Source organism: Osmia lignaria, chromosome 15 (genome assembly GCF_051020975.1).
Source record: "Osmia lignaria lignaria isolate PbOS001 chromosome 15, iyOsmLign1, whole genome shotgun sequence".
NCBI classification, from domain to species: domain Eukaryota; kingdom Metazoa; phylum Arthropoda; class Insecta; order Hymenoptera; family Megachilidae; genus Osmia; species Osmia lignaria.
This window is the reverse complement of record NC_135046.1, coordinates 4840775-4867717: the sequence shown is the minus strand read 5'-3', so window position 1 is coordinate 4867717 and position 26943 is coordinate 4840775. Positions and strand designations below refer to the sequence as shown.

General features: G+C 44.3%; 1 protein-coding gene across 3 annotated transcripts in view; it reads right to left on the bottom strand.

The window, feature by feature from the left end:
- Positions 1-26943, bottom strand: part of retn (retained) — a 72464-nt gene that overhangs the window by 40496 nt on the left and 5025 nt on the right. For 2 of the 3 annotated variants that reach the window (XM_034340780.2, XM_034340782.2), the window contains exons 2-3: positions 4780-4983; positions 3841-4209 (exon numbers count right to left, since the gene is read on the bottom strand). In XM_034340780.2, the coding sequence (XP_034196671.2) occupies positions 3841-4209; positions 4780-4983 (573 nt within the window). The remainder of the gene's footprint in view (positions 1-3840; positions 4210-4779; positions 4984-26943) is intronic. The other variant, XM_034340781.2, reaches the window with a different exon arrangement.

The window sequence follows — 26943 nt, the reverse complement described above, 5'->3', positions numbered from 1 at the left end:
GAAGCGAACACGCTTCCGGAATACCGTCCGTTTTCCTTGTCGTCCAAAGAAAATAAGCTCGAGTTAAACCGTTCCCAGCCGACCGAGTCGAGTCGGGTCCTTCCAGGACGAACAAGAGAGGAAGACAGAGAACAACTCGCAATTGGTTGCTTCTAACGAGCGCGAATAGCGTAGGTAGCTTAATAGCCATATTTACAGCCTCATCCAATTATTGGGTAAACACGAAGAATCCACGGGTCAATATATCGTTTTTTTCCTTCTTATTTTCTTTTTTTAACGTAGAAAAAGCTAACCGTTTACGGGTAAGCGATGCAGGTGTTACGCACCGGAGTAAGTAGATTAGTTGGTTCGCTCCGCGGTTTCTCGAGCGCAACACTGTTGCTTGTAATTTTGCTATTTTTTTTTGTTTTGAGACTCGTATTTTGTATCCTGCGAGGTGGTTCTAGGCGGAGCCTTTGTATTCGAAGAGATTACATAGGCCAGGCTGAAAGTTTTGAAAATTTTCTAACAGAATGCCACGTTCGGAATGACCCACATAAAGGATTCCTTTCGAACCTTTGAAAAAATTAGTGGGAGGAATGAACAAACCATTGCACCGCAGCATCGCGAAGAACGAAGGGTGTTACAATGGAACAAAACGGTCGGACGATTCCCTATGTGCAACCACGGCTCCGTTCAATAATCATCCCGTTGCACCGTGCTGTAATTGCGCTTCTGCATGCATGGTCCTGCTAATTGATCGATAAGCGAGGATACCGAGATAATGACCAACGAGAATGCCGGCGACTGGAAGAGGAAGAAAAAAAAGGAAAATCGAGAATCCGTAAAAGGGGACATTAATTGACGAGCGGACGTTCGAACGACTAATGAATATATCGTGACTGGTTCTCGGCTCTTCATCCGAACAAAAGGGGCTGCATCCCTGCGTTGATGCAACTTGAAGAATTGCACTCAGTCGTGGAAGATTCATTTTTAGGATTAGTAGGATTATTCATTGAGCTTGACTACTTAATTTGAAAAGCTGGTCACCGGTGATCAACTAAAGTTGAATATTCATCGAATAATTAATAAGAAATTTGCATAATTTTAATAAGAGCGTTGGCTGAATTTATTCACCGATTTCAAGTCCAAGTACAGAGCAAGGTGCAGGTTGAACCACGAAGATGTTCGAAACGAAACGCGGTCGTACATCGTACACGTTGGATGCGCCCACTAAGACAGCCACGAAACGGTGTAAAGAACCGGTGTACACGCGTATATGGCAGCGAAATACCCGGCAATTTGCAGGTTTACGAGTTATTTCACAATGGCTGCAAAGTATAGTGGTACGGTATTATAGTGGTAGCGTACGGTCAGTGAACGATGGTTCGAGCAAGGATGCAGGAACGATGCAAGGATACGCGTAGGTGTATATAACAAAATGTGAACTTCTGTTCTTATTGAAACAAGAACCTTCTGACTACTATAAACAAACATTCCCTAGGGTATTTCTGAATATCACTTCGAAAAATCATAAATTACTGTATTTGTGTTACCTCGAATAGCGTCAGATTAAGACAACACATTAAGAAACTATTAATGTCAATGCAGAAACGAGTACAGGTTTTAATGTAAACGGGGGTTAATTGAAATAAGGACACCAGAAACTTTTCTATTGTAATTCTTACAAAGTACACGAGTAACGCGAAGCGAAACTTTGGAAAGTAATATGTTCTAACTGATCGATCGTTACGACTGTATTAACAAAGCTTTCCTCTATCGCAAAAAAAATACATCACTCAATACTGTAAATTTTTTATTGATCGCGCGATCATTAGATTGGCTTGTTTCGTAATGAAGTTATTATCAGGTGACACAAACAGCCTCGAATTTTTACAGCCACCTAACGATCGCGCTGTTCCGTTTTATTGGTTAAACAGTCGTTAGACGACTGGATTTGTGCAATCGTGACGGCGTGGCGTTACGAAAAAAGCAAAGAAAAACTGATGGATTATAAATTTGCCCGTAAATATTTAAATCGATACGCGATTATGTGACGAAATTGAAATAAAATATATTCTTTAGCAAACGGTAAAGCAAGTGTTTATCATCGTGAAACATAATTTGCATCGTTCCATATTCGAATATCGTTGACGATAAAACACGACCAATACGGCGTCGCAATAGCTAGTGTTAATCCTTTTGCAAATTTTCAAGCAATACAATTATCGGATAATTTCTAAGCGCTTAGATACGCGTTCGAAGTCAACAATTCTTCAGGCTATTGGAAATAATATTTTTCATAATAGAGGCCGTAGTATATTCTTTTTCTGTTTCACCCTTGATTTCGCTGAAAATCGTTAAAATTGACTGAAGGGAGAATTATTGAAAGCCGATCGAGAAACGGGGACGAGTTCGCGACGAGAGGTTAAATTTGGTACGCGAGAGATCGCGAGTTTAAGACAGCTCGTGAAAGGGGAGAGATTCTAGAGGGAAAAAGGGAAGGAACCACCGTCTCCGTTAAGAAGAAAGATTAAAGACCCTACAAGTACGCCCCCGCCGGAATGATGGATGCGATCCGTGAGACGCGGGCGCCGTTCTTCGAGTAGGTGGAGACTTCCATTTTCATTCCTACGCTTGCTCCATCGTCTCCCTCCTTGCAGTACGCTCGTGTTCGCGTTCTCTCGCGTCTCTACGCTTTAATCAACGATACGCCTCGCGCAAACTCCAACCGGAGTTCTCCCTCGAAACTGAACCAACCCCTACCACCGTCTTTGACTTCGGTTTCGAAACGCAGAAAATCTTTAAAGTCTCAAAATTTGGAAAAAAATATCCTGAAAGACTTGCCTAATGAACCATTGAATAATTCAAGAAAGATAGAAAATAATAAAAAATTAAGGATTCGTATGTTTTCGGTTGACGAAGAAGGTTTGTTGTGGGGCACGAAGGAAGAACGGCGGCTCGTGCGCCCGGACAACAATCTAAATGGTAATCCAACACCACACCCTCTTTGCAAAAACTGAAAAGCACGCGGGTTATAGGATCGAGCGGGCCTGGCTGGCCGACGCAACACGGACCAAGCAAAAATATCCCCAGAGAAGAAGAGACGAGACAAAAAGCGTTAACAAGGCTGCGATGCGCGTCCAACTAATTCTATAACTAACATCCATTCCAACCTTTCCTGCCTCTCTATTTCGTATTTTCGTGTCTTTCACCCTTTCCTGTAGCTCTCACCCCTCTCCTTCGCATCCCCTTGTTGCCTCGAAAGACCATGAAACAAGTCCATGCGCAAGGGGCGAACGGTCGGTGGGTAATTACCTCTCGGTCGTGTAAAAATAATAATTAGCTCCCATCGTTGCATTAATTAAAGCCCCCACTCGGTGAACGGTTTCCTTTCCACCTCTTTCTCCCACACGAACACTCTCGCCGCCCATAATTACACGTCCCTTATGCCACTAACCACTGTCCCACAAAGGGCGACCGCTTTTACACGCCCACGTCACTCGCGCGAGTACCTCTAGCTATACGATCCATCGCGAGAATCCTTTTCCAACTTGTTCAGCCTTCGATGCTTTCCTTCGTTCGCCATTTGTACGCTTATCGATCAGATTCCATCGATAAAGTGGACGACGTTAATTGGTTTCCACAGTTATAAATAAGAAAAGGTGGACGCGAGAATCGTTTTAATTAAAGGTGTCGCGATTGATTTCGTGAGCTTCGATGTAAATTATTGAAATTATCAAAAATAATTTCAAACACGAGAGTAGAGATGATCTTTGTGGATAGAATTAGTCAGGGTAAAAATTACGATTCTGAAGTAATAAAAACGGGGAATACTAAATAAAATATTTAGGTACTTGCCTGACGCACCTGTTTGAACTGCTCTTCGAAGCTCCAGCTGGTCTGTTGCTGATGATTCGTGCCCGTCGTGTTGTTCTGCGAAAGATTGCTACCCTCTCGAGGCTCGCCACCGTTCCTCGCGCTGCCTTGCGACGATTCGCTGGAATGCGAGCTAGCCGAGGACGTTATCTGGTTTCCTACCAAGCCACTTCCGATTCCGCTTGCCGATGCTGGCTGCGAGTGACTGCTTTGCGAGTGCTGCTGTTGTTGAGGCGTTAAAAAGGCCGCCGGTGGCGGAAACGTGAACGGTAAATTGAAACCACCGCCACCCATCGCTGCCTGAAGTGCTTCCAGGCCGCTTTTGTTGTTCAAAGCGTCTACCTCGGTTTGCTGTGGAAGAATTCGAACGAACGCTTTGTTTAACGAGACGACGCGTTACGATTAATGGAAAATGATTATCGAATATCGTATCGTGAATAGATGTTAATTTCAGCGTGAAATTTGTGTGAAAAGAATAGATGTGTTTAATAGTCCACGAGCGTTTACATTATTATTATTTTTTTTTTTTTCTCATCGCTGACATCAGTCGTTTCGCCTTTTCAGTAAATAATGAATAGGATGTTTTTAACAGAAACATATGTATTTTACTTATACGCGGTAAATGATTTTTAGCGCGAGCTACTGTATTCCGTCGGTTGAAAGTAAGGATGGATCGTAAAAAATGGTCCCGTTGTTAGCTCGCGCAATGAAACAAAAAGAAATACGCTTTGCCAAGCCGCCAAGTAGGCGCCGTGCTTACGACCGTTAATAGCTACGCGATTGTTGCAACAGTCTCGTACGATTTTCCGATTCTAGTGTCACTCCTATTTGCTTTTCTCTTACGTACATTCGCTTATTCAGATTGTCGATACGAGAAGAAGAATTGAACCTGAAAGCGTGCAAAACAGTCTTTTCACTGACCTCCATTTTCAGTTTAGCCAGAAAATGCGGATGGTGGGTGCTCATCAGACTGTTCAAGTGTGTTAATGGAGTAGGTGTACCAGTCGGCACCGATGCATTATCCGACGAGGAGTGCGTGTTACCCTGAAGTGGTTGCTGAGGTAACTCTTCCCCGCTCTCCTCGTCCTGCAGGTCTGGATCCGACAAATCCTCCTCCTGGTGCGACTGAAATCAAATTTACGATTCCCGATTAGATCGCTTTGCTAATAAATTAAAGGAACGTATTTTTAACAGGCGGGCAAATTTCAACGGGACTCCGTTTGAAAAAAAAAAAAAAAAAGAAGGAACTCCGGGTAGCGTCGATAGGCGATATCAAGTGAGCAGGTATAATCGTAAGTAAGGAGGGCAGATATCGAAGGCATTAAACATTAATTAGGAAAATGGCGAATATTGCACGGTTATATACGACGAGATAACGGCTATCGGTCAGACATTATTATGCTACGGGTGTCATAAGTGTTTTACGGCTGTGCCCGTTGCACCGGTGCCGAGATAAAACTGTACACAAAGTGACATTACAGCATGAACGGAAATGAACCATCGTAAAAACCGTGGAAAAAAACGAATGTTCCGTTGCCTTTGTCGCGAATCGGATTCTTTTACGTCGCGATCGTCTTACATTGTGGCTACTAAACGACCGCATGGATAATTTCTTCGAAGGAAAGATAATTCGTTTGTTTACCAGCGACGAACATGACTAATTTCAATTTTTCCAACTATATATTTAGTTTCTCCTTCGAATACTTTTGTAAGCTGCTACTTTCGTTTTACTATCGACGTTATCGGGCAACCGCTTTCTCACGATCGTATCGGGACGGGTTATTAGTTGCCGCCATTTTCTGCGGGTCAGACGAACACACTCCTGCTGAGATTACGTTACCAGACACGGTCACGACTCCAGAAACAATGTTTCTATAATATAGTCGGTTTATTTTCCTGTAACTACGAAATTTCTTAGAAATATGTATACGTACAGTCACCCTCTCGAAAATTTGTCCACCCCGTCGAAACGAAATTCGAGGGGCGTTTGGTTCACCAAAGGTGTGCCTCCCCTTTTATCTACGAGAGGAACATGCAAATAGATTCATCGAACGTTTCGAGTTTATTCAAATGTGCGCGGCGAGGGTCTACCTGAAAAGGGCGGACTTGGATAAATATTATACCTATCGAAGCGCAGGTGACGTGCAGGGTGTACCGACCAATGGTCCTGATCTAAAACGGAATTATGATCGAGGGAAAAGGAAGGAGCAGATACAACGACGGTCCCTCTGTCGGCGTTTTGAGCACGTGTGATAATATTGACCCTTCAAGGTGGTCAACCACCGACACACCGTCTTCAGCTTGATGGAATCCTAATCAAACACGGAACAAGTTCACCCTTTTGGAACTTCCAATCCGTCTAATGGAATAATTGTCGGGATTCTCTGGCTCTGTTGTTGACCGTTCCAGTGTCGCGCCGCTGATAATTGTTTATATAATTAAAAGGATCAAAATTTCTACAGTGCGATTCGTGGATACGCTTTTCGAGGAGAATGTACAGGGGTCCTTTTCAGACTGATTCGAACAACACCTACGTGCAAACAGTCGGTTCGTGTTAAAACAATAGCAGCCCAGAGACGCCTCTACCATGATTATCGTAATGACGGCCCAGTCCTCGAGAGAGCACCCTGGCACCTCTTCAATGATATGATTTGTAGCCGTTGCACGACGAGAATGCAGACGCGATGATCAACGTTAACCGGCGTCATTCATTTTCACGCTTGCCACCACCTTATCGACTTTCTACGAACGTACAGACTTCCAAGATACACGAACAACTTTCACGACCTTTTTATCAGGGAATTCGTTTAATTGTACCTTCTACAAAAGATATCGAAACGATACATAAGATTCGTCTAATCGTTCCTTTGAAAATTCAAAAGAAACAAGATAGTCTAAGCCTTTATCTCTGCTCTTGCCTACTCGCGACACTAGTTCGGGATGAACGGAATAAATCAATAAAGGATGAAGAAACTTAGGTGCCAGGCTAAGCTGCACCACCCAGAGCTTCAGGTAAAACTGTTACCCTGGCCAAACAAGTGGGCGCGGCCTCTGACTGAACAGAATCACTCCCACGTTTCTGTCACCGGGAAATACCTGAAGCGGGATGATTGTGTCCCCGCATAATTCGTAGGTTCGCCTACCGAAAACACGTTCGACCCAGTCACTGACTCGTGGGTAGTTAATCGAGTCACCGGAGAGACCCTACTCGTAACATCGCGACAGACTATTCAAGCTTGTCTCTCTGTATATCAAGAGCCAATAATTTCATTCTTTATTCGTTTAGAGCAATTCTTCGACAAGGTTATAAAAGGGAATTCATTTAGGTATAGAGAAACGGTGACGTCTGAATCATACGTAAGACTAATTTGACCCTGGGCAAAGGCCGGGTGTATCAGCTAATTTAGCTATAAAAGCGAATAATAACACCTGTACCGGATCGAACAGATATTCTCCTTTGTTCGAGCAAACGTTGCGAACCCGCGAATGACGTCGACGTTACCGAACGTTCAATTATCGTTCGGCTGTGACGGCTATTTTCGACGCGAGACCGATCAGGAAAAAAAAGAACTCGTAAATGAGATTTTCAAACTGTACGGAACCTGGTCACGGGTTTGGAGATTCAGTTAATCGATCAATTATTTGCAAACATTATCCAACTTTTGGACCGTTGCATCGATAAACTTATAAAATGAGATGGTTTCTTCGATGAACCGAAAGTCACGATAGCGCGACAATAATTAGAATATTTCCAGTCAACTCGGTTTGTGACAGCGCCTCGAGTAGTTTAGGTGATGATTTACTAGTCGCACGGTCGCACGTGTGGATCTTTGTTACCCAGGCCACGGGTACACCCGCGAAGCGTGCAAACTATAAGGTATAAACAACAAAACAATCGTACAGCGAAGACGACGCGGCGATAAATCAACCGACACTCAGGTTATCTGCCGTGGCTCATGAGGGATAACGCGTCGCGGATCATTCTCTGGTAAATTTAGCTATTGTGTCGTACCTAGAATATATTAAATCTTGTTAAAACGTCTTCATGAGGTCGAGAATACGAGTTGGTAGAATGTTTGTTAACTATGTTGCTCGAATCATCGATCACGACTGATTACTACTGCTCTTATTAACACACTATTGTCGCAATTCTTGCGCGTTTTCTTTTTACGCAGATTCTTTCATCTCCTTAATCAAATATTTTCCTGCGGTCGATATAATATTGCGTATCGGTTGTGCGTCGCATTTTATTCATTGCGAAATCAAAACTCGATATGCAGCAACGCGTTCGATATCTCTTGAAAATTAATTTATATTTTATATTCAGAGAAAAGATTTTGCTTTTTAAATAAAATTTCGGAATTAGAGTATAGGACCACCCCTTCTTAGTTATTTTAACGATACGCGGAAAGACGTGTACGATATTATTCAGTCTTTAGATAAAATGATGACTTCTGGTGGTTGTTTCGCGATAAAGTGGTAGAAACAAGCTCCTGCAGAGCGGAGGAGACGAAAAATGAGCAAAGACCGCAATTCCAGGCATATTACACGGGCGATTAATTTCGACCCACCTCGAGTACGAGGCGTTCGCGAGATATATCGCACGGCTTAAAACATCGCGTCGCGAGATTCGTCGATTATTCAAACGCCGCCGCCTCGATGATTTCGGTAACGCGTCCCTTCGCCTAACTTATCGCTCGTAAAACGGTCAAACGCGTTTCTCGTCTCGCCTCGTCTTGGAGTAAAATTTTGTTGCATCTTACATACTTCCCTTTTATTCATCCTCCACTCTCTTTATTTTCAATCACCTTTCGAAACACGCTATTCCCTCTTATATTATCATTCCATTTACTTTGGTACATAAATTCTAGAACGCAAAGCGTAGTTATCTAGACAATTTTCATTAAACCCAATCGCTGTGTGAAATAATAAAAGGAGGGTTTTATTGTCGCGTAACATGGAAAAAAAATGCGTATTCGTCGCGCGACTGGCAAATTGAAACGCGTAAAGGATGAGCAACGTGTTATCGGCAATGTTATCAAACCTCATTTCCTAAGTCGGTAACACGAGGAACGGGTTTTCAGTAATTGCTTCGCGTGTTATCGTACCGTACGTAACCGTCTCTCTTTTTCAACTCTTTTTCGAATAGAATTTCCATCGAACGATCGTCAATGTTATCTCGTATAAAATAGATGGACGTTACACGGCGCGGGCGATACCAGCGTGATAGCGCCAACGAGCGGAAATTAAGAACGACCGGACAAACTCGATGATTAATCGTTTGATGAGGAAAAAAAAAAATATGTAAATATTGTCCGGTATCGTGAAAGAAGACACGTTCGTGCGCGAATAAAACTTGACTCATCGCGACACCGTGCTTATTTCTGCGTTTACCTGGTGCTCGTTGCAAGGACACTCGCTCGTGAAAAACAGGAAACTCGCTATATGAATTTTAATTCACGAAATTGTTTCAAGACTTATGTAGCAGCTACGAAAATTCGAACAGGTTTTAGTTTCCAGTACGAATCACCGGCATCGCGGTCCTTTATACACGGCCCTGGCACGAAAATAAATCTTATGCGTACCGTGGGTCAGTCCCGTGGACAATTCCGCGCGAAATTAAGACGCGTTCCATTCGACGACCCTGATCGATCAATCTGCTTCTCTCGACACCTGCGCTGACAAGAAAGAAAAAGAAAAATAGAAGTCAGTTAGCTGGCTGAAATTAGACGCTCTTAGTGGAAGCTAGGTTCTGTACAGGAAGACAGAAATGTGGGTCAAGTTCGTGGATTACGCGTTAACAGGAGAAATTCAAATGGGGATGAAATTGAAAAAGTAATTGAAAAAAAAAAACACAATGAAACATCCCGTTAATCTTCTTGCGAGCTTCTATTTCAATTAATAATTGAGAAAGAAAAATAAAGCCAAGTATAACATCATCAATCAATCATGGCGTATCAGCTTCCGTTTCAAAGCCGAACGTCGGTGTTTCTTTCAATTTCACCGATCGTTTGACTATGTATCGAACGCGTTGATGAATTGTAAAGGGGAAGCAGGCTCGAATTTCGCAATTTGTCGTGCAGAGGGTTGGGGTGGGAGGTAGAGGAATTGGCCGTGTAATGAAACGGTTAAAGGGTCGAGAGATTCTGTGTGGCGCTTGAACAATAAAAGAGAGAACAAGCAGAGGCTGCCCTTTCACGCGTTTACTCGGTCCAAGACCGAAATAAACGTTGCCTTTGGCCCTCTTGCTTCTTTCGACAAGCTTTTGGTGGCGTTGCGTGGCTAGCCAGTAAGAGAGCAGAAGAGAAACACGAATAAGACGAAGAAGAAGAAGAAGAAGAAGAAGAAGAGAAAGAGAGAGATTCGTGGGTTGCGTTCGGTCTTTGTAGCGGCAGATCAAACTCGGCGGGTCATTAATTAAATCTGGCGGAGCCAGGCATCGTCCGTCCGTCTTTCCGCCGCGTCTCCGATTTACTTTACACGAAATACGCCACGGTTATAAATATGGCTCTCGCAATGGGGACCCTTTTCCCCGAACTTGATCTTGCGGACCGCCCTCGGAGCCAGGGGGACACGTATAAGCTCTCTCTTGTCGTGACGTGGCCGCCGATCGAGACAGCTTTTCTCGCGGCTCGCTAAGCTTTACGCTGACGACGCCTGTCTACGCTCGAAAACAATCGCGAGCGGACTCGTGTCCGCCTCGTTCCTCATCCGCCTTACATCTTACCCTCTTCCTCGATCGTGATGCTCCCTTAACCCGTTTGCCATCAGATCGTTGCAATGAAAAATATTTTTTAATTTCAACAAATTGATCTACGTTTCACCCCGTCAGTGTATGCGGTTGCATCTTACTCCTTCACTGATCAAAGCAATGTCGTAGGTTATCTTCGTGTCAGTTGTCTCAAAAGCTCCGTCATTTCTCCTCTCGACCTCGGTAGCTGACTTGAAACGAATTGCCTTGAAAGAGTACACTCGACTTTAAAGAAAAGAAAAAAGTCGCACGATGCTAAATCTGGTGAACAGGGCCAGAGTGTTTCGAATAACCGTCTTGTGTTCAATTTAAGTGGAAACTTGAAATCGAACTGACCATCGGAGGAAACGATGAAAAGACGCGTTTAACAGGTTCAATAGCGTGGATATCGAGTGTTGGTAGAAGAGAAAGATTAGCCTGTCTCCGACGCACACCCCCTGCCAAGGGCAACAGAGGTTGCATAAGAGGAGATCGATAAAAATAATTCGTGCTTGCGGCGAGAGGTTCGAGATCCGAAATCTGGCAAACACGTGGAAGCAAGCTTTGCACGCAGAAGGCGGATCGAAGCGTGTGCGAGGGGTTTTATGATTCGATCCTAGCTGAAGCCTTCTTGGAGATCGAGAGAATCGTATAAAATATTAGTTGAAGTAGTGTTTCAAAAATGGCCAGGTCCGATCGAATGACCCTCAAAAGGTACATAGTCGACGAGGAACGGACAAAGGTGTCCCGTAGGAAGTTTCACCTAAATAGACAAGTCTGATCGATGCGCCTTCCCGGCGATATTGATAAATAAAGGCGATTACTGCGATGACGATTCCGATGGTCAATGAATTTATATACCTGACAAAAGTTCGGGCCCGACAGATAAATCAGCCTCACCTCCCTCTACGGTTCACCGTCCACGTTTCCTCTTCATCCCCCCGACACGAAGATGACCGGCAGGGGTAATCTCTCAATCTAAATCGATCGATCTGCCAAAACGACTTCGATTCGGAGCTGTTTATCATCGGCCACTTATGAATTTATTTCACCAGCGTACGACCTACACACAGTCACACATCTCGCTGTACGTAAGAAGAGAGAAAAGATCCTGGTGATGAAGCCGTGATCTCTACGTGGGAGCACCGCGGGGGGTCTCTACGGAACTCGTGTAGATACTTAAACTTTCGTTTTTATTGCGTTCACTCGATGAACGAGCCTCTGGGATCATTCATTAAATCCTTGCACTTCGAACTCGTCCCCTGATCTTGTCGTACGATTTAACCCTTTCCGATCGGAATTCATTGATTCAACCCCTTAACCTATTTATGCCACTGACAATAATTAATTGATTAAAACTTCAAATCATACATCAAGGGGGATATTTTTTTTAAATTTCCTAAAATTTCATCGTAAATTCGAATTCGTCATTGTCACACGGTGGCCCGATGTTAAATATCCTTCAATCTGTCTCCGGTTTTTTTCGAAAAAAGCTTCGACTCGAATTGGACGCCTGGGGGAGAGAGAGAGAGAGGGAGAGAGACTGATCTCTCTGTTCTCGTAGTTTGTCCGCGCGAGAAAATCGGATCGAGAGATGGCGATACAGAAATACCGAATAGTTGTCTAAAAGTGTGTGACGGACGGACAGCTGGCCGTCATTAAAACCCCATTAGCGAGGAGCTCCCCTCTGGACCACGGTAACACAGCCCCCCCGAGTTCTAACAATATCTTCCACCGACGCTCCGCCACCACCCACGCTATTAATATTGCTCTATACCCTCCCCCTTGGCGGCCAACGCGGCACACACCCGCCCCCTTCGAAAACCTTACCTCTTACCCCCGTTGCTCCTTTTCTTATACCAACCAAGAATTCGCGTCTATCTCCTCGTCTCGCCGATTTAGATGACAATTATTGCACTAGCTCTTTGCAACGGCATCCTTTGTGCTCGTTCAGACGTCGTTACGTGTATTCGTCTTACGTCCAAAGAGACCTCTCTTCTCCTACGCGATTATTAATTTTGCAACTCTGTTTCAAATTGTACTGGGTCACTTGGAAAGTCGGGGTGTAGGAATTTTAATGACGAACCTGAGGAGACGGTCTACACTTTTCGTGACGACATAAGACCGCCTTCGTGTGACACTATACCGGTGATCGTCTTTTTGTTCGAACACCCTGTATATAACGGATAGGTACGAGAAATAATATACCATGCTAAATAAATACGTGAGTCACCGTATTTAGCTATTAGGTCGTAACTGTATTTCTAGAAATATAAATTCTAAATGAGAGAACGAGTCGAAATTATATAGAACAACGATTTCAAATGCTTTTCGAAATACCTGATTCCAGGCTAAGGGATCATTTCCTCCTCGCAACAACATTCCAAGATAAATCGATATTCACGAAATGTCTATAGATTTGTACGGTGTATAGACGGTTTTCCTGCCACCCTCGTAATCGGCAATTCGTGATATATACGCGAACACAAAGCTCGACGAGATAAGACAAAGCTCCGTGTTCTAATGGACATTCCGTGCATACTCTCCATCGGGAATCCTCTGACCCTTGTGTTTCCGGCCTTTCATCGCTAAAACAAACAACGTTTCTTCCAATCGCGCGATTTCTCGATAAACCGGGTTAGGTAGAGTACATCCTCGGGAAAAACATCGGCATTATAAGAAGGAAGAACTACTCCAGCACAGGGGCTGTGAGTCATCGTTTTCGGCATACTAGGAACCGTCAGACCCCACAGCGTAATTAGTCCTTCAGGTAGCCAAGGGTCTGTCGAAGATTCTTGAAAAGTCTCAAGGTCTACGCTTGGCGACGTGGCTACGGTACCGATCGATCGATCGATCGATCCGATCTTCAAATCAACAGTCGACTTGCACCCCATTGCAACTTCTATGAAAATATTCATATTCATTCACCATAAAGTACCATTTTGCGGTACTTTTATATCATCAAACGGCTACGCGTTGCAAGGGTTAAAAATGGACATAAAAGATTAAGAGATTAAGAGACAAGCGGGGATAGAGGATAATTAAGAAGAAATCTTAAACTCGTCGAAGCCGAACTTCTTGTAGAAACTATTCTCCGGTTCGAACAAACCGGGAAATCCCGAAAATCTATTGTCAACGAACCGGGAGGCCCACCATCTGTCGACCACATGATCGCTCCCAGTTTCTCCTTTTCTTTCCTTCTTTCTCTCTCTATCGTCTCCTTGCCACTCTTCTCTGTCCTAATCCCCGATTTTCCTTCCGCGAAAGCGTCACTGTCTTAGACCATAACCTAGAATAACCAAGATGCTTGTAGACTCCTTAGGCGGCACTCGTAAGAATAGAACGAATCGTTTGAAAACCGTTCGAGGAACCTTAACAAGCTTTACTCCTCCATCTCGAGCGTATCGGATTTTGCCTATTGTTTTCTAGCCTCCGCTGAAACTGTACCCCAAGCATACACGCAAACTTGTGCATTCATTTTCCTGGAAATCTTGTCGTTTCTCTAGTGGAAAAATAGTCGTAGACGTTGCTACTGCATAGGAAGAAAGTTGGAAGGTTGGAAAATGGATACTGATTAATTGCCAAAAAAAGTTATATTATTTTTGGCGTTCTAAATGCTGGGGATATATTTTAATCGAGAACATTGTGTAAATACACGTGTAACAACTGGTCCGGCAGCTAAAGAAAATAAAACAACGGGTCAGGAGAACTATTTAATAATGATACACCGTGACGGTCAGGCAGCGAACGCGTAATCCACGCATTTATCATCGGTACAAAAATAAAATAAAAAACGTTGTCGAGCAGAAAGTAAGATCGATTGCCATGTCGACCCCCGAGAAGACGAGCAGGACCACTCGCGTTCTGAAATAATGCCAACGACATCGGATATCGCAGGAATTTTTAACGAACACCCACGTGGTCTACGTCCAAAATGTTTTTCCCCTCGAATTGAACCCCGAAATCGCAATCTTTAGAACAGAAAAATTCTCTTTTACAATTTTTCTTTGTACGCATTAAAAATATGTTTTGAGCGAATAAGATTTCTTTAGAGATCGGAAATATGGAAATGTGTAAATCGAACCCATGCTATTGCTACCAGATAGAAACCGAAAGTTCACAGACAAGAAGGGAGGGAGAAAATACGTAAGACAGTCTGTCCAGTCTTAAGTGTTCCCGCTGTAATTTTTCCTACTTATCTGAGACACATTCTCAGATAAGAGAGGACATCGTCGACAAGCAACATTTTCCACTCGACTCACCGGAAAACATCTCGCCAGCAGCAGGCCAGATTACCACCCCTGTGTTCAACCACGTTTTCCCATTCTACCATTCTAAAATAACCCAAAGTCCAAAATCTATGTAATAAAACATTCATAAATTCTACGTCCAGATTTTTTGAATTGTTTCAATGACCATAAATTACCCCAAACAATTTGTTGATCTTCGACGATTCTCTCAAATGTACTCGACGAATTTTTTAAGAAGAATCAGAGCACGAGAGGACACCAGATGCTGGTGGAAGGAAATAGCCTTGACCTTGGAGCATAGTGGAGTTAGAAGAAGAAGCAGCGCGTGCCTACTCATCCGCTTATCTATGCCCGACCGTTCGAAATTCTCAACGACGATAATACGACAAAAGTGACAGTGAAACTCATAGTTTTGTCGTGAGAGGATCAAAGGTGGTCTCCTTTGCGATTGACTTTCAATACACTTCCGGAAGAGCGAGAGGTTTCCGCCTTTTCGATACGATACACAGGTGACCAAATTTCTTTCGATTTCTTAGCTTGTTCCAAAGAATGGAGGCCGATCACGGAAGTCGACAGGTTCAATAAGTTCGATACTTCCGTCGAATTTTATAATATTGGAAATTTGTAAAGCACAGAACGGATGGGATGAGACGGGACAAGTCGCGTTGAATGAAAAAAGAGCACAGGAAGAAAAGGTGCGAAGTGGTTGGCGTGATCCAAGGTCACCAAGAGGGAGAAAAACGAAAAAGGACGAAATGGAGGAGAAACGGAGAAACGACGCGACGATGACGATGGCTGATCGCGTGTCCGTTCTCGAGAAGAACGGGAGCCGACAGTGGCTCTTTTGGCTGCTTGAATGAATAATCGGTCGGTGGTTCGTGCACGGGATACACACGGAAATCCCATCCAGGGCCGAAATTACGCCTCCACCTAACCATTTATTTAAACGTTAATTTAATGATACACGAGAGCCTCAACAAAACGACCAATTCGCGCGAGCATCGGTTCACCCCTTGTTCGCGGAAGGATCACCTTGATACCGAAGAATTTGAGTTTAGAAAGAAAATATTCGTACCGTGTCGATTAACCTGTGAGATTCATCCCTCTCACTCTCGATCGTCCATTTTTTTCGCCACCCTCGGGAGAACGATCTCCTTCCAGCTTTCTTCTACGCGTGAACAGCGATTGTATTATCCCGGTAGTTAATGCTATTTCGTGAAGCGAGTTTGACGAGTTTACGACGCGATTCTACGAGGGTACAAAACGGACGTACAGGGCCCCGTCACCCTCTCGCCTCTCCCGCCATCCTTGATTTATGCCCGACGTTACCTTTGCCAACGGATTTACATCCCGATATTTATTATTCGCAATATTATCGCGCGCCTTTATTGCGTTAGTCGAAAAGCCTCGAACACCAGTTTCGCCGTCAAGCGTTGCGGGTCCCTCGTGTCCCTTTATTTCTTTTCCTTTCTCCCTTCTCCGATGTGATTTTTCGAAACTCTTTGCACCATACCCTTTATCAGTCCTTTAGAGAACGGAGACTTAATCGTCAGAAATCCACTTCCATGAGTATTCTTATTGGGTCTGCTAGTCCGGATCCCGCATAATTATCGTCGTTAATAGCGTAATTCGCTAATCTATATATTCTCTCACGGAATAAACGCAAGGCTAAAGATCGGCGTATCAAGTTATTCCACGAATTTGATCGGGACATTGCGTGACTACTAATATCCCTGAAACGTTTGCTATATAATAACCTACACAGGGGTATCATCCTTGATCTCGTGTTTAGGCTATAGCCTTCCCGATAATTGGATTAATTAGCGTTTTTTCCTCAGTCTGTGATACCTGTAATCTATTCGAGATTCCTCTAGCAAACTCGATCTCGACGCGGAACACTATTTCGAGACGGCCAAGTGCAGAAAACCGCAGAAGACCTTGCCCCGTTGAAAAGAAGTTTCTTCAAGATCGAACGAAACGGGACACCGGGAGGCATAAATCGCCGGGCAAAACGCGTTGAATCGGAGCTGCCGTTAGCACCGAGGTGGTCCTTCCAGTCCGCGAAGCTTAGTAGCGGCTTTCGAGAAGGCCGCGGCGCGTAAACGCGTGTTTATAATAAAGTGCGTGCCAGCGGAGCGCGGTCGCTATACGAGTCCGTAAACTGTGTGTTCATAAGATATGTGAGAAAGCGAGAGAGAGGTGACATATTGGCCTGTAAAAGCTGCCGGGTGTGTTGTTGACGTTGCCATGTCAAACACCGAGCTGCGTGGATGTATTTACGCGGATAGACGCGACCGCGACGCGATCAGCTGGCTCTTTCTACTTTTAACCGTGCCGTGATCGAATTGATTTTTCTATAATAATTTGTCTAGCCGATCTGCTATTTATCGAGTCTTCGGTAAATGCTAAATGTAGATCAACTTTTTGCGAGCTCAAAAAATCGTTTCAATTACTCGTTCGACTTTGAACTAACTTACCACATTTCAGTTGTAAATTCAAACTTGTACATATTTACATAATGGAGAATTTAAATAGCAACAGTTAGACTGCGGAAGTTTATGTAAATATATGTTTTTCTACAATACTTTCTGCACAAAATTGCTTATTTTATATTTTCAATGTTTCACACGTTTCGAAAAAAATTATTGAGTGGCAACCGAAAGCGCAAAGAAATTCCTTTCTAATTATTCTATATTTTCAATTTCTTTTCTCGAGACACCCTGTATACTTGTGCTTATGTACATGACAGCGGTTCTCTTTGAAAATTGGCCGGTCAATTTTCAGCGAGACAGATTCGTAGTTAAACAAACCCGTGTCTGATGCAAAGGGCCGCTCAGTTTCCACGCTCTTTTCGATTGTACGCTGTTGTGGCGTAAAATCAGTAGGTAGCGTAAAGGGAGCAATTAGCCATCGTTCGTAAACCGTTCTCTCGTGACGGATTCAATGCAATAAAACTTACCGCGTGAATATAAATCGTGATCGATAAACAAAGTGATATACAGAGTGTCTCGAAAATGTTGCCACTTTCAACTCGTGGGGTTGGTTAGTCTAGTGACGATACGGGCACCGGATAAATTCGCGTATAGGGTGCGAAGAAGAAAGTAAACGAGAAAGAAACGGGATACCGTAAACACAGGGCTTCTCGCCACAGACTTAAGGTCTGGGGAGGTTGTTGGTGGCAGCAGCCACGCGACCTCGCGTACATACACCTCAGGGTGTGTTCACAATAAAACACCCACAGGTTGTTCGTGTTCTGATTTCTCAGAGAAAATGCATCTCGTTGTATGCACCCAGAAATCGTCATCGTACTTTTGGAGCTCATCGATGACTCCACGAAGGTTCAAACTCGAGAAGAACCCGCAGGGAGGACGCGTCCCAGTCCCCACATCCGCCGGAAATAAACCATTTCGAAGCTGATCCTGTCTCCCTATGCACCCGCCGCACGTGGTGTTCCATCTTCTTCGATGATCTCGAGGAAAGATTCTATTTTTAAGAGGAGACATTCTCGATCCAACATTCGTTTGGGAAACACATTTTAACACACATTCGCGTAAAAATGATTTTTCACCTACGCAAACAAATTCTCAACCTTCAGTGATCGATTATAAACTCTCGCGCGAGGTACACATCCCCAGTGAAAGGGTTGAAAATTGTCAACTGGTAACATTTTCTGTCGACTGGAAGAGATAAAAATGAAAATGTCGAAGAAGTTGGAGACGCAGAAGACAGCAGCGAGAACAGTTCGCAAGAATGATATTTCCTGGAGACGTTGTCTCGACAGTGGCAATACGTTTCCCCAGACGTAATTTACCATCGATTTACGAGCTATATACACCGGTTCCTGTATATACGTGCAACATACGGAAAGACGGTCGTCTTGGGAGGCGGTCGATCGTGCGTGCCGCGTTTACTCGCAAGAGAAGTGAACAACAAGCAGCCAAGGCAGACGGTCTCGCTCGCGGTAAGGTAGGTAATATCAAACGAGCCAGCCTTGTACGGATTCTGTTACTAATATGCCCCGCCAACGTAGGAACCCCTGCGCTGCATATTATCCGATACCAATAATGCGACTAATCGAGTTACTCCTACCCCGTTAAGCTGATATGCAGCTTTATACACGAGCTCAGCTCGAGCTACGATTCCAACTACGATCTACGATTGTTCGTTCCCACCATCGAAAAGAAAGTCCATTTTATTTTTCCTACCTCTAGGCACGGATACTTTTTCGAACGGACCTCGTAATTTCCGCTGCAGGCCGAGTAGTATGGCGTCCTGTGTGCACGTGGAATTCGGCTATTAAGCCGAAACCCTGAACAGCCTATAAAATTCGTCTGGTCTCGCGTTGTCTGCGAGCCTGCATTAAAACGTTCACGGTTATAGTCTCGTGCGTGTATGTATATTCAGCACAGGTGTCCTGGGGTGCAGCATACCCAGCCTCTCGAGCGCGATGCTGTTGTTCGTTAGACGAGACAGGGGGAAAGAAGAAAGGTAGCATACTCGAAAGTCGAACTTTGAATTTACTTTTGCCAATCGAGCAAGCTGGATCGCGTTGAAATTATAGTTATCGAGGTTGTACAAAGTTTCGTTCTTGCGGCATCCTTCTTTCTTCCCTCGCCTTACTACTTTCTCATCGAAACGTTAGTCGGCCCTCTTCGACGCTTTACGACCTCTAATTATAACGATTACGCCGATCCTTTACGGACGCGGACTGTTTTGTTCCTGTCGGCTCGGGATGTCCTGAGCTTCTGAGAGAGACGCAAGGAAAAGGAAAGATGGACAAACGCGAAAGTCAGGGAGGAACGAGCATGGCGAATCGAGATTCTGCTAGTGGATATAGTCCCTCCAATCCCAGCTCGAATCCTGAATCCTTGCAGCCGAAAGAACACACGTTCGACCCGGTCTCAGGGCGGTGCGATTCGGCAGCCCCCGAGCGATATATATTCAAAACGATCCCTCCTTTTTCCCCACATTCTCTCCTTTCGTTCTAGTTCAACTCCGAGTTCCATCTTGGATGTATCTTCGATCAGTCTTCGACACGAACACTTTAAGCAGCTGATGCCATCCATAATATTGAAATGTAATTTTTATCATTTTTCATCGAACTATCGGTACGAAGAAACGGGCACATTTCGTTATCATTCAATAGTTTTGATATTTTTCTATGTCACGAGTCACGGAACTCCATACGTATGGAGATTGTAAATATTCAAGTATGTCGGAAGAGTATAATGCAAGGAGATTCTGTTGGATGAACTGTCTGTCCCCCAGGCTAAAATATGTTACGTGAGATTTCCAAGATTGCACTTCGCTTTCCGAGAAAGGGGCCAGTCACGAAGATTTATACTATTTACACCAGCATCGAATCTGGTTAAACGCGTTTCCTTTCGAACGCGTTCGTTTCCGTCGATTCCATGGAAATTCGTTTTATAATTCTGCACAGTCGGGCCACGATTTCTCACGGTTCCGAAAACAAAGCAAAACAGAAGGCAGACGAACAGAGAACAAAACGGAAGGAAGAACGAATTTCACTCGTACATAAAAGAGATCGTGAAATGTTTTTCATATAGACCAAATTAAATACGATTAGAAGTTTCAAAAATAATCTTCGCTCTTTTAATATCTAGCATTATCTCATCGCGATAATGAAATATAGCAACCTACACCGATCGGGTCGTGCGATCGTTCTCATGGAAAGAATCGCTTCTGGCGAGATAGATTAATCTGAAAATCATGAGTTTCCTTTGAAAAAAAAATCCCTCAGACGGTGGTGAACGCACGCGAGCAAAGTAATCTCCCGCGGCTGAAATCTATTGATCTTACTGCTTGTTCGTAAACGCGATCGTCAATAATTCTTTGCATTCGGGTATCTATCCCCAGTTATATTACCAATCGTTCGCCGTTACTAGTTACGAAAACTATTTTACATTAACTGTAGAAGAATGTAGAAATGAGTGGAACAAAGACATAAAGAACACACTCGTCGAAGCTGTAAAAACGAAAACGCGATCCATGATATCCTTCGGCCGATAATATTCGTAATTCAGTCGGTGCTAGGCTCGCGTGGTTATGAAGACATCCAATGGAACGTGTAACTCTCTCAACTAAATCCCTGCCAATTACACGGCACGCCATTACACCAAGCCTCGAGAATAGTTGCCATAGTAGCTGTAACGTTTTTCCAGTTACGGGTATGTACGTTACTGCTGCATTCCGTAACGCGACGCTCGAACGCGTAAGAAACTCGTAACGCGTCCATCAGGACTGCTATCCTGACTGATAACTAACCAAGACCAGCACGACTCTGATAACCTATTATTTTTTTAATTAATAAGAAACTATTGAAGCACGCTCTCTCAAATTTATCAAAATATCTAGATCAGGATTTGAAGAAATGCTTCGAACGAGAGAAACCTTCGAACGTCTCTGTGTTTTATAGAAAGGAGCATTTGCATTTTTTCTATTTTTTTCTTTTTTTTTCCGTAGTTGGAATGTACACTGGGCAATTCTTCAGAAGTTACAACGGCATGTACGAAGCAAGATGTGGTACATAAGGAACAGAGCAGCAGGGTGGAGAGAGGAGACGCCGATAAGTACATAGGACGAGACGTTTATATACCCCCGACGATGTCTATAACGCCTCGAGTTACGAGACGCCTTTACGAGCAAATGCAACTCGCGCCAGACGTCAAGAGGCGAACCCCCGGTTCCGAAGTTTGATGGCACGACACGGGCCCGAAGCGTAACCTCCAAAATATCCTCCCTCTCGTCTCGTTCCTTCTCGAACATCGATCACCCTCCCTTGACCCTCTCTTTCTTTTTTTTCCTCGTGCTAGCTAACCGAGTCTCCTCTTATCTAGGATCCTATTAACGACCTGATCTATGGTTCAAGGTTGTATGCAAAAAATAGTCAGTGTTTTAGGTGAACACAGATGCAGTTGGTTAGTTTGAAAGGAAGAAATAGAAAATTCCTTGTTACGTCAGGGAAAACAGAGAGTTTCTATGTTTGCAGTTGCCAACAACATTATCCGAACGGGACAACAGGTGTCCCTAACGAGAAACGTCGTTCCCTCTTCAACGACGATTGCAAATCTTCGATTTCAAGGAAAGAAGAAAGAAGAAACCGGTCGACAGCAATTGCAACGCGATTGTTACAAAGTCGTCGTGAATATAGCGGACAGTATGATTTTTTCCCTTCGACTCGAACGGCAATAGAACGCTCGCGAAGAATTTCCATCGGTCCTCGCCTCGTCGTCGTCGTCGACGTCTTCACCGCTCGTAATTCCCTCGCGCGTTCGAGTTCTCGGTCATTAAATTAATAATTTGTGGTCGACAACGGGCATTGTGAAGATCCGATGCAATCGTTATAATATGCAGGATTTTATTATCGCTCCCCGATGGCGTATGCTAATTTACTGCTAATTGTATTCCGCGGGCGACAATGATGCCTTTTAACGCACGCTCCGAGGAATTGCAATCGTTGCCGCGAAACGAACAAACGACGACACAACAACAACAACGAACTCTTCTAAACCGTACATAATACTTGTATGCACGGGGATTGTACCGTTGCCACGATTGTTCGAGCCGACCAAGCACGCGACGAACAGAAATTAAAGAAGAAAAAAAGAATGAAGAAGATATTGAGTGCCACGTATCCGCGTGATTTTCGCGACTGACGCGCGTGAAAAATTACCAAGTAAAATCCATTGCGTTGTTATCGTGTTGCGTTGTCGGGAACAGCTTTCAAGGATCTTCTATAAATACGGCAAGCGAATTTCGCGGAAATATATTGACGGCTATCTAGCTTTCTCGACTTTCTAAGCGATGTATTGTTACCTGTGGAACAACTTGAAGAGGGGAATGACAGAGGAACCGCGCCAATTGGGGTTGTCGTGCAGGAAAATTCGAATATTTGAATATTCAACGACAGGAGCCAATCGTGGGCCGAACTGGGTCCAGGCTACAGGATCTCATGAAACGGAAATTGAAAAGGTCCTGGCCCTAGAAGACGTTCGAGAAGGAACGCTTCGACAACATGCGGTCGGCACGTGCGGCTTACCCTCCAAATTCCCTTTCGAACTCCAGTGATTCTCATCTTTTCTTCGAATATCTTGCTCAAATATACAGAGAAAGTTTTCTAATCTATCTTGCACGTTTTTCGTATCTCTTGCGATTACGCGAGGTAGCGCGAAACGTTCTTCTACAAGGTATCTTCCTTCCTATCTTCAATATCATAACATCGTATCAAGATACCAAAGAAAGAAGAAGAAATTACAGAAGATTAATTTACTCGAGACGAACGAAATTTGGCGGAAAATGAAAATTTCGCTCATGACGGAGACAAGAGAAGAAGGAAGAGAAACGATTCTACCGAGAGGGAAATAACGGGGTTTCAGGACCGTCTTAAGACCCCCCACAGAGAGGGTCGCTCGATCGATAATCCCAAAGAGATACGAGGTCTCTCGATACACAATGACTATCGATATCGTGCTCGTCCATCTATAGCTCTGCGATCCTGTCCTGCCGCCCATCGAAGGAAACTAACTGGTCGTCCTGCTATGCTTCTTCCTTACCGAACAACCACTACCAAACTCTTCCTTTCCTCTTCAAATCCTACCCTCTAACGGAACGTCCCTTGACTTATAGTCGTTCGATGCTAATTCCCTCGACACTCTGATCTCTCGACCAAAGATTTTATTTCAAACGACATTTCCAACGGAAAGTGGACAGAAAACTGAAATCTGTGATTGCAACTACCTTTTCCTTATTAATAGCTAAATGATTAATTAGGAATATGTATAATAATATTATACATACGTATCCTCGTTGGCATTGGTCGACGACAAAGTAATCAAAGAGAAACGAGGATAATTAACACAACGAGAAGTAAGGTGTGAAATTAATGTCGCCGCGAAGGCGAAACGTCATGTCCTCGTTCGAACGGGAAGAACGCGAAAATACACTTGTACGTAATCCTCTAGGCGAGCCCAACTATCCCATTACAGAAGACATCAAAGCCAGCGAGCGATCGACGGATTTATTAAGACGAAAGTAGGGCGTGCGTAAAGTGCATAGTTTGAAAGCGCGGTAAAATCGTCCGGTCGATACGTACGTTCGCTCCAGGTTTTTCAGTGAAACACGATTATTATATCTCTGCTTGGTAAAATCAATTGAGGGTAATAAATGTCGATAATGATACGCTTTCGGTTACTCTACCGCAGCTGCACGCTGCGGGGATAATTATTGCAAAAGCTGCAACGCGGTTAAACGCCATAATGGATGCGCCACGATATACGGGGTGTCTTGCGCGTGACGGATAATGGTATTTTAATCTTCAACTGTTGAAATTTATTACATTAAAATTTATGTAATTTTCTCCGCCGTGACATCCAGGTTAAAAGTCGTTAGACGACGAAACACCTCGAAGCTCATAAACGATCCCAAAGTTTCCCAATTCTGACCGTCTTCAACGAGCATCCTTCGAGCGAGACAATGAGAACGAGGGAAAATAAAAATCCGAGTAAATTGGCAAGGACGAAAATTTGAGAAGAAAGCTTGGTATAGCCGCTATTTTGCCGGGGCTAGTCCTGAAGAAATGGCAAAACTTTATGGAGCTACCTGGTACACGGGATGGCTCGTTGAAATGAAAATGTTGTGACGTCAGAACGGGGGAAGGAAAAAAGGTAACGAACCCGAAGGGAGAACTTTTCTGTCCTTGCAAGAGTTATAAAGTCATCAGGCACCGACCTGACCCAGGCGACAGCCACTTTCTACGAAATTATTCCCATTGTTTGTACAGGAGAGAAGAAAAGGAAGCAAAGCTGGAATGAACGCGACTACTCGGCTCGTCGATGGCTTCGAGGAACGTCGATCGCTTAAGATAATGTTAAAAGGTCCTCTTCTTCGACCCTTAATCCTTCTACCCTCCAAGATTCCACGACTTTTCAAAACACCACTCTGTACGACGTTTAATGGAAGTGTTTTCGAGTTGAAAAATTGAAAGTTGCATCTTTTTTCTTCAATGGGTCAATTCTGTTGCATTTTAGCAGCTCCACAAGCGTCTGTGCGCGATGCAACGGCCAAGCTACCGTTAGTAAAATGATTCTACAGCCATGCTGTTTTTTCATCACCATTCACGAGAGATCGAGGGCCCGATCGAAACGGTACAGCCTTCGAGAAAAACAATCGTCTGGTAGAATCGGAGGAAGGGGTATTCCAGGTTGAAAAACCGTGGCGATTCTAGGTTGTAGAACGTTCAGATGGCCGTGTTCGGACGCATTAATAGTCAAGGAATAGAAGCCTTGGCTGGGATCGTAAAAATATAATTGCGACGATTGCAACAACGTTATCTGTGCACCAGTGCTGATATAATGATACGTGAATGGACGAATTACGGCATTCGGCGAGTTATACTTTTCTTTCCTATCCCACCGCGTGCCTGTGTAAATGCATTAAAGCACAAAGTGCATTCGGTTACGCAAACCACTGTTGCACTCGGTGCACCGAGTTGCATATCGTTCATCGATGCGATATACACCGATCAAAGGTTTTAACACTTTTCTTAAAAAAACATTTCTTCGTCGTTTCTCGAAAAGTTTCTCCAGATTTCTCGAGGCATGATTCACCTTGCATTCGAGCAGCGGACAAAATTCTGAAGCCTATACTCGGCCAACACGGAATCGTCCGTCAAACTGTACTTCATCAAACACGCACGAAAATTAAATGAAACGTCTCTGTCCGTTTCACGCGCGTTTGTTCCACGAAACGGCCAGGTAAGAAGAAGTCGACGACCCGACCGACCTGGAGGACTCGGTGTACGTGGAGCGCCATCGGAGAAAGAGAGAGCCAAAAGGCGCGGAGTAAAGTTGAAGAGTCAACAAGAGGGTTCGTGGTCGGTCGTGGCGCGTCTCTGGCTCTCGATGTTTGCACGAGTTCCACGGAGAAACCCGTTTCGCCTTTTTCATCCGCGCGTACCTTTCGTCCACGTCGAGCATGTCGGAGCATCCGCGAGAGGAGTCCATCTCGAGCCGTAGTTTACTTAGGACCGCGCGAGCGCGAGATACACGAGGTGGCTCAAATTACATATCCCAACGGAGGAGAGTGGAGGGCCATACCCAAAAATACGTGCACCAACGATTTCCCTTTTTTCCAACTTGCCAGCAATCGACGTCGAAGATGAATACCCCCGAATCAAAGTAAATTCGATTGGCATCAATTCAAAATTGGTGTGTTTTTCCACTAGTTTCTGTCTCGGGTTAGCGATATACAGAGAGAGGAAGCAAAAAGAGAGACGCGTCGTTGCGAGAAACGGCAGTTTTGCGAAAACTCGTCACGCGTGAAATCGGCTTAACCGTAGATGCGGCGCGTTTACGGCCAGTATAGACCGGCGTGGCGTCTCGACAGAAGGGAAGAATATCGGTAGGCTCGTGCCAGGGCCCATTACCTGCATGGGGTCTTTTCCAGCTAAGAGGAGCCCACGACCACCTTGGTGGCAGTAGCCACCTTATAAGTCTTTGCCTAATGGTCTCGCTCGTACCTTTTTCCCTTCCAGCTTCGAATGGGGTGTGATAGCCAATTGGGTGCTAACCTTAGAAAGTCCCACTTGACTCATCCAGGACAACAAACAAACCAAACCAAGCAGCGACACGGTAGCCGTTCCTTTCCAAAATCTGATCCGACATCTTTTACACGCTGTTCTCCCTCAGCTCCCGCTACAGCAGGTGCACCTTGCGCCAACGAAAAAACAAGCTGGCGTATTTGTCGAGAAAATTAATCATTCAACTATCGATGAATTTTTCATCCACCACTCTCGTTACCGACTCCATTTCGTTGAAGCCAATTTCAAAGGATAATCGACGTCGTACGAGCGAGTGAGCAAGCGAGCAATGACCAAAAAGTTAATAGGAATATTCAGTGTCCGTAGGCGTTTTACTAGGATAATTTATGAAGCACACAGAGCCTCTTGTCAAGTTGGAACGAAAGCTAGGCTATCAGAAGTTTATTTCTTTTGTTCGCTCGTAATTCGACGGATAGGAAAATGCGAGGATGAAGCTGAAGCTTCGAAGGCGAGCGAAGTGAAGCTTCTACGGACGAGGTAGCTGGTTA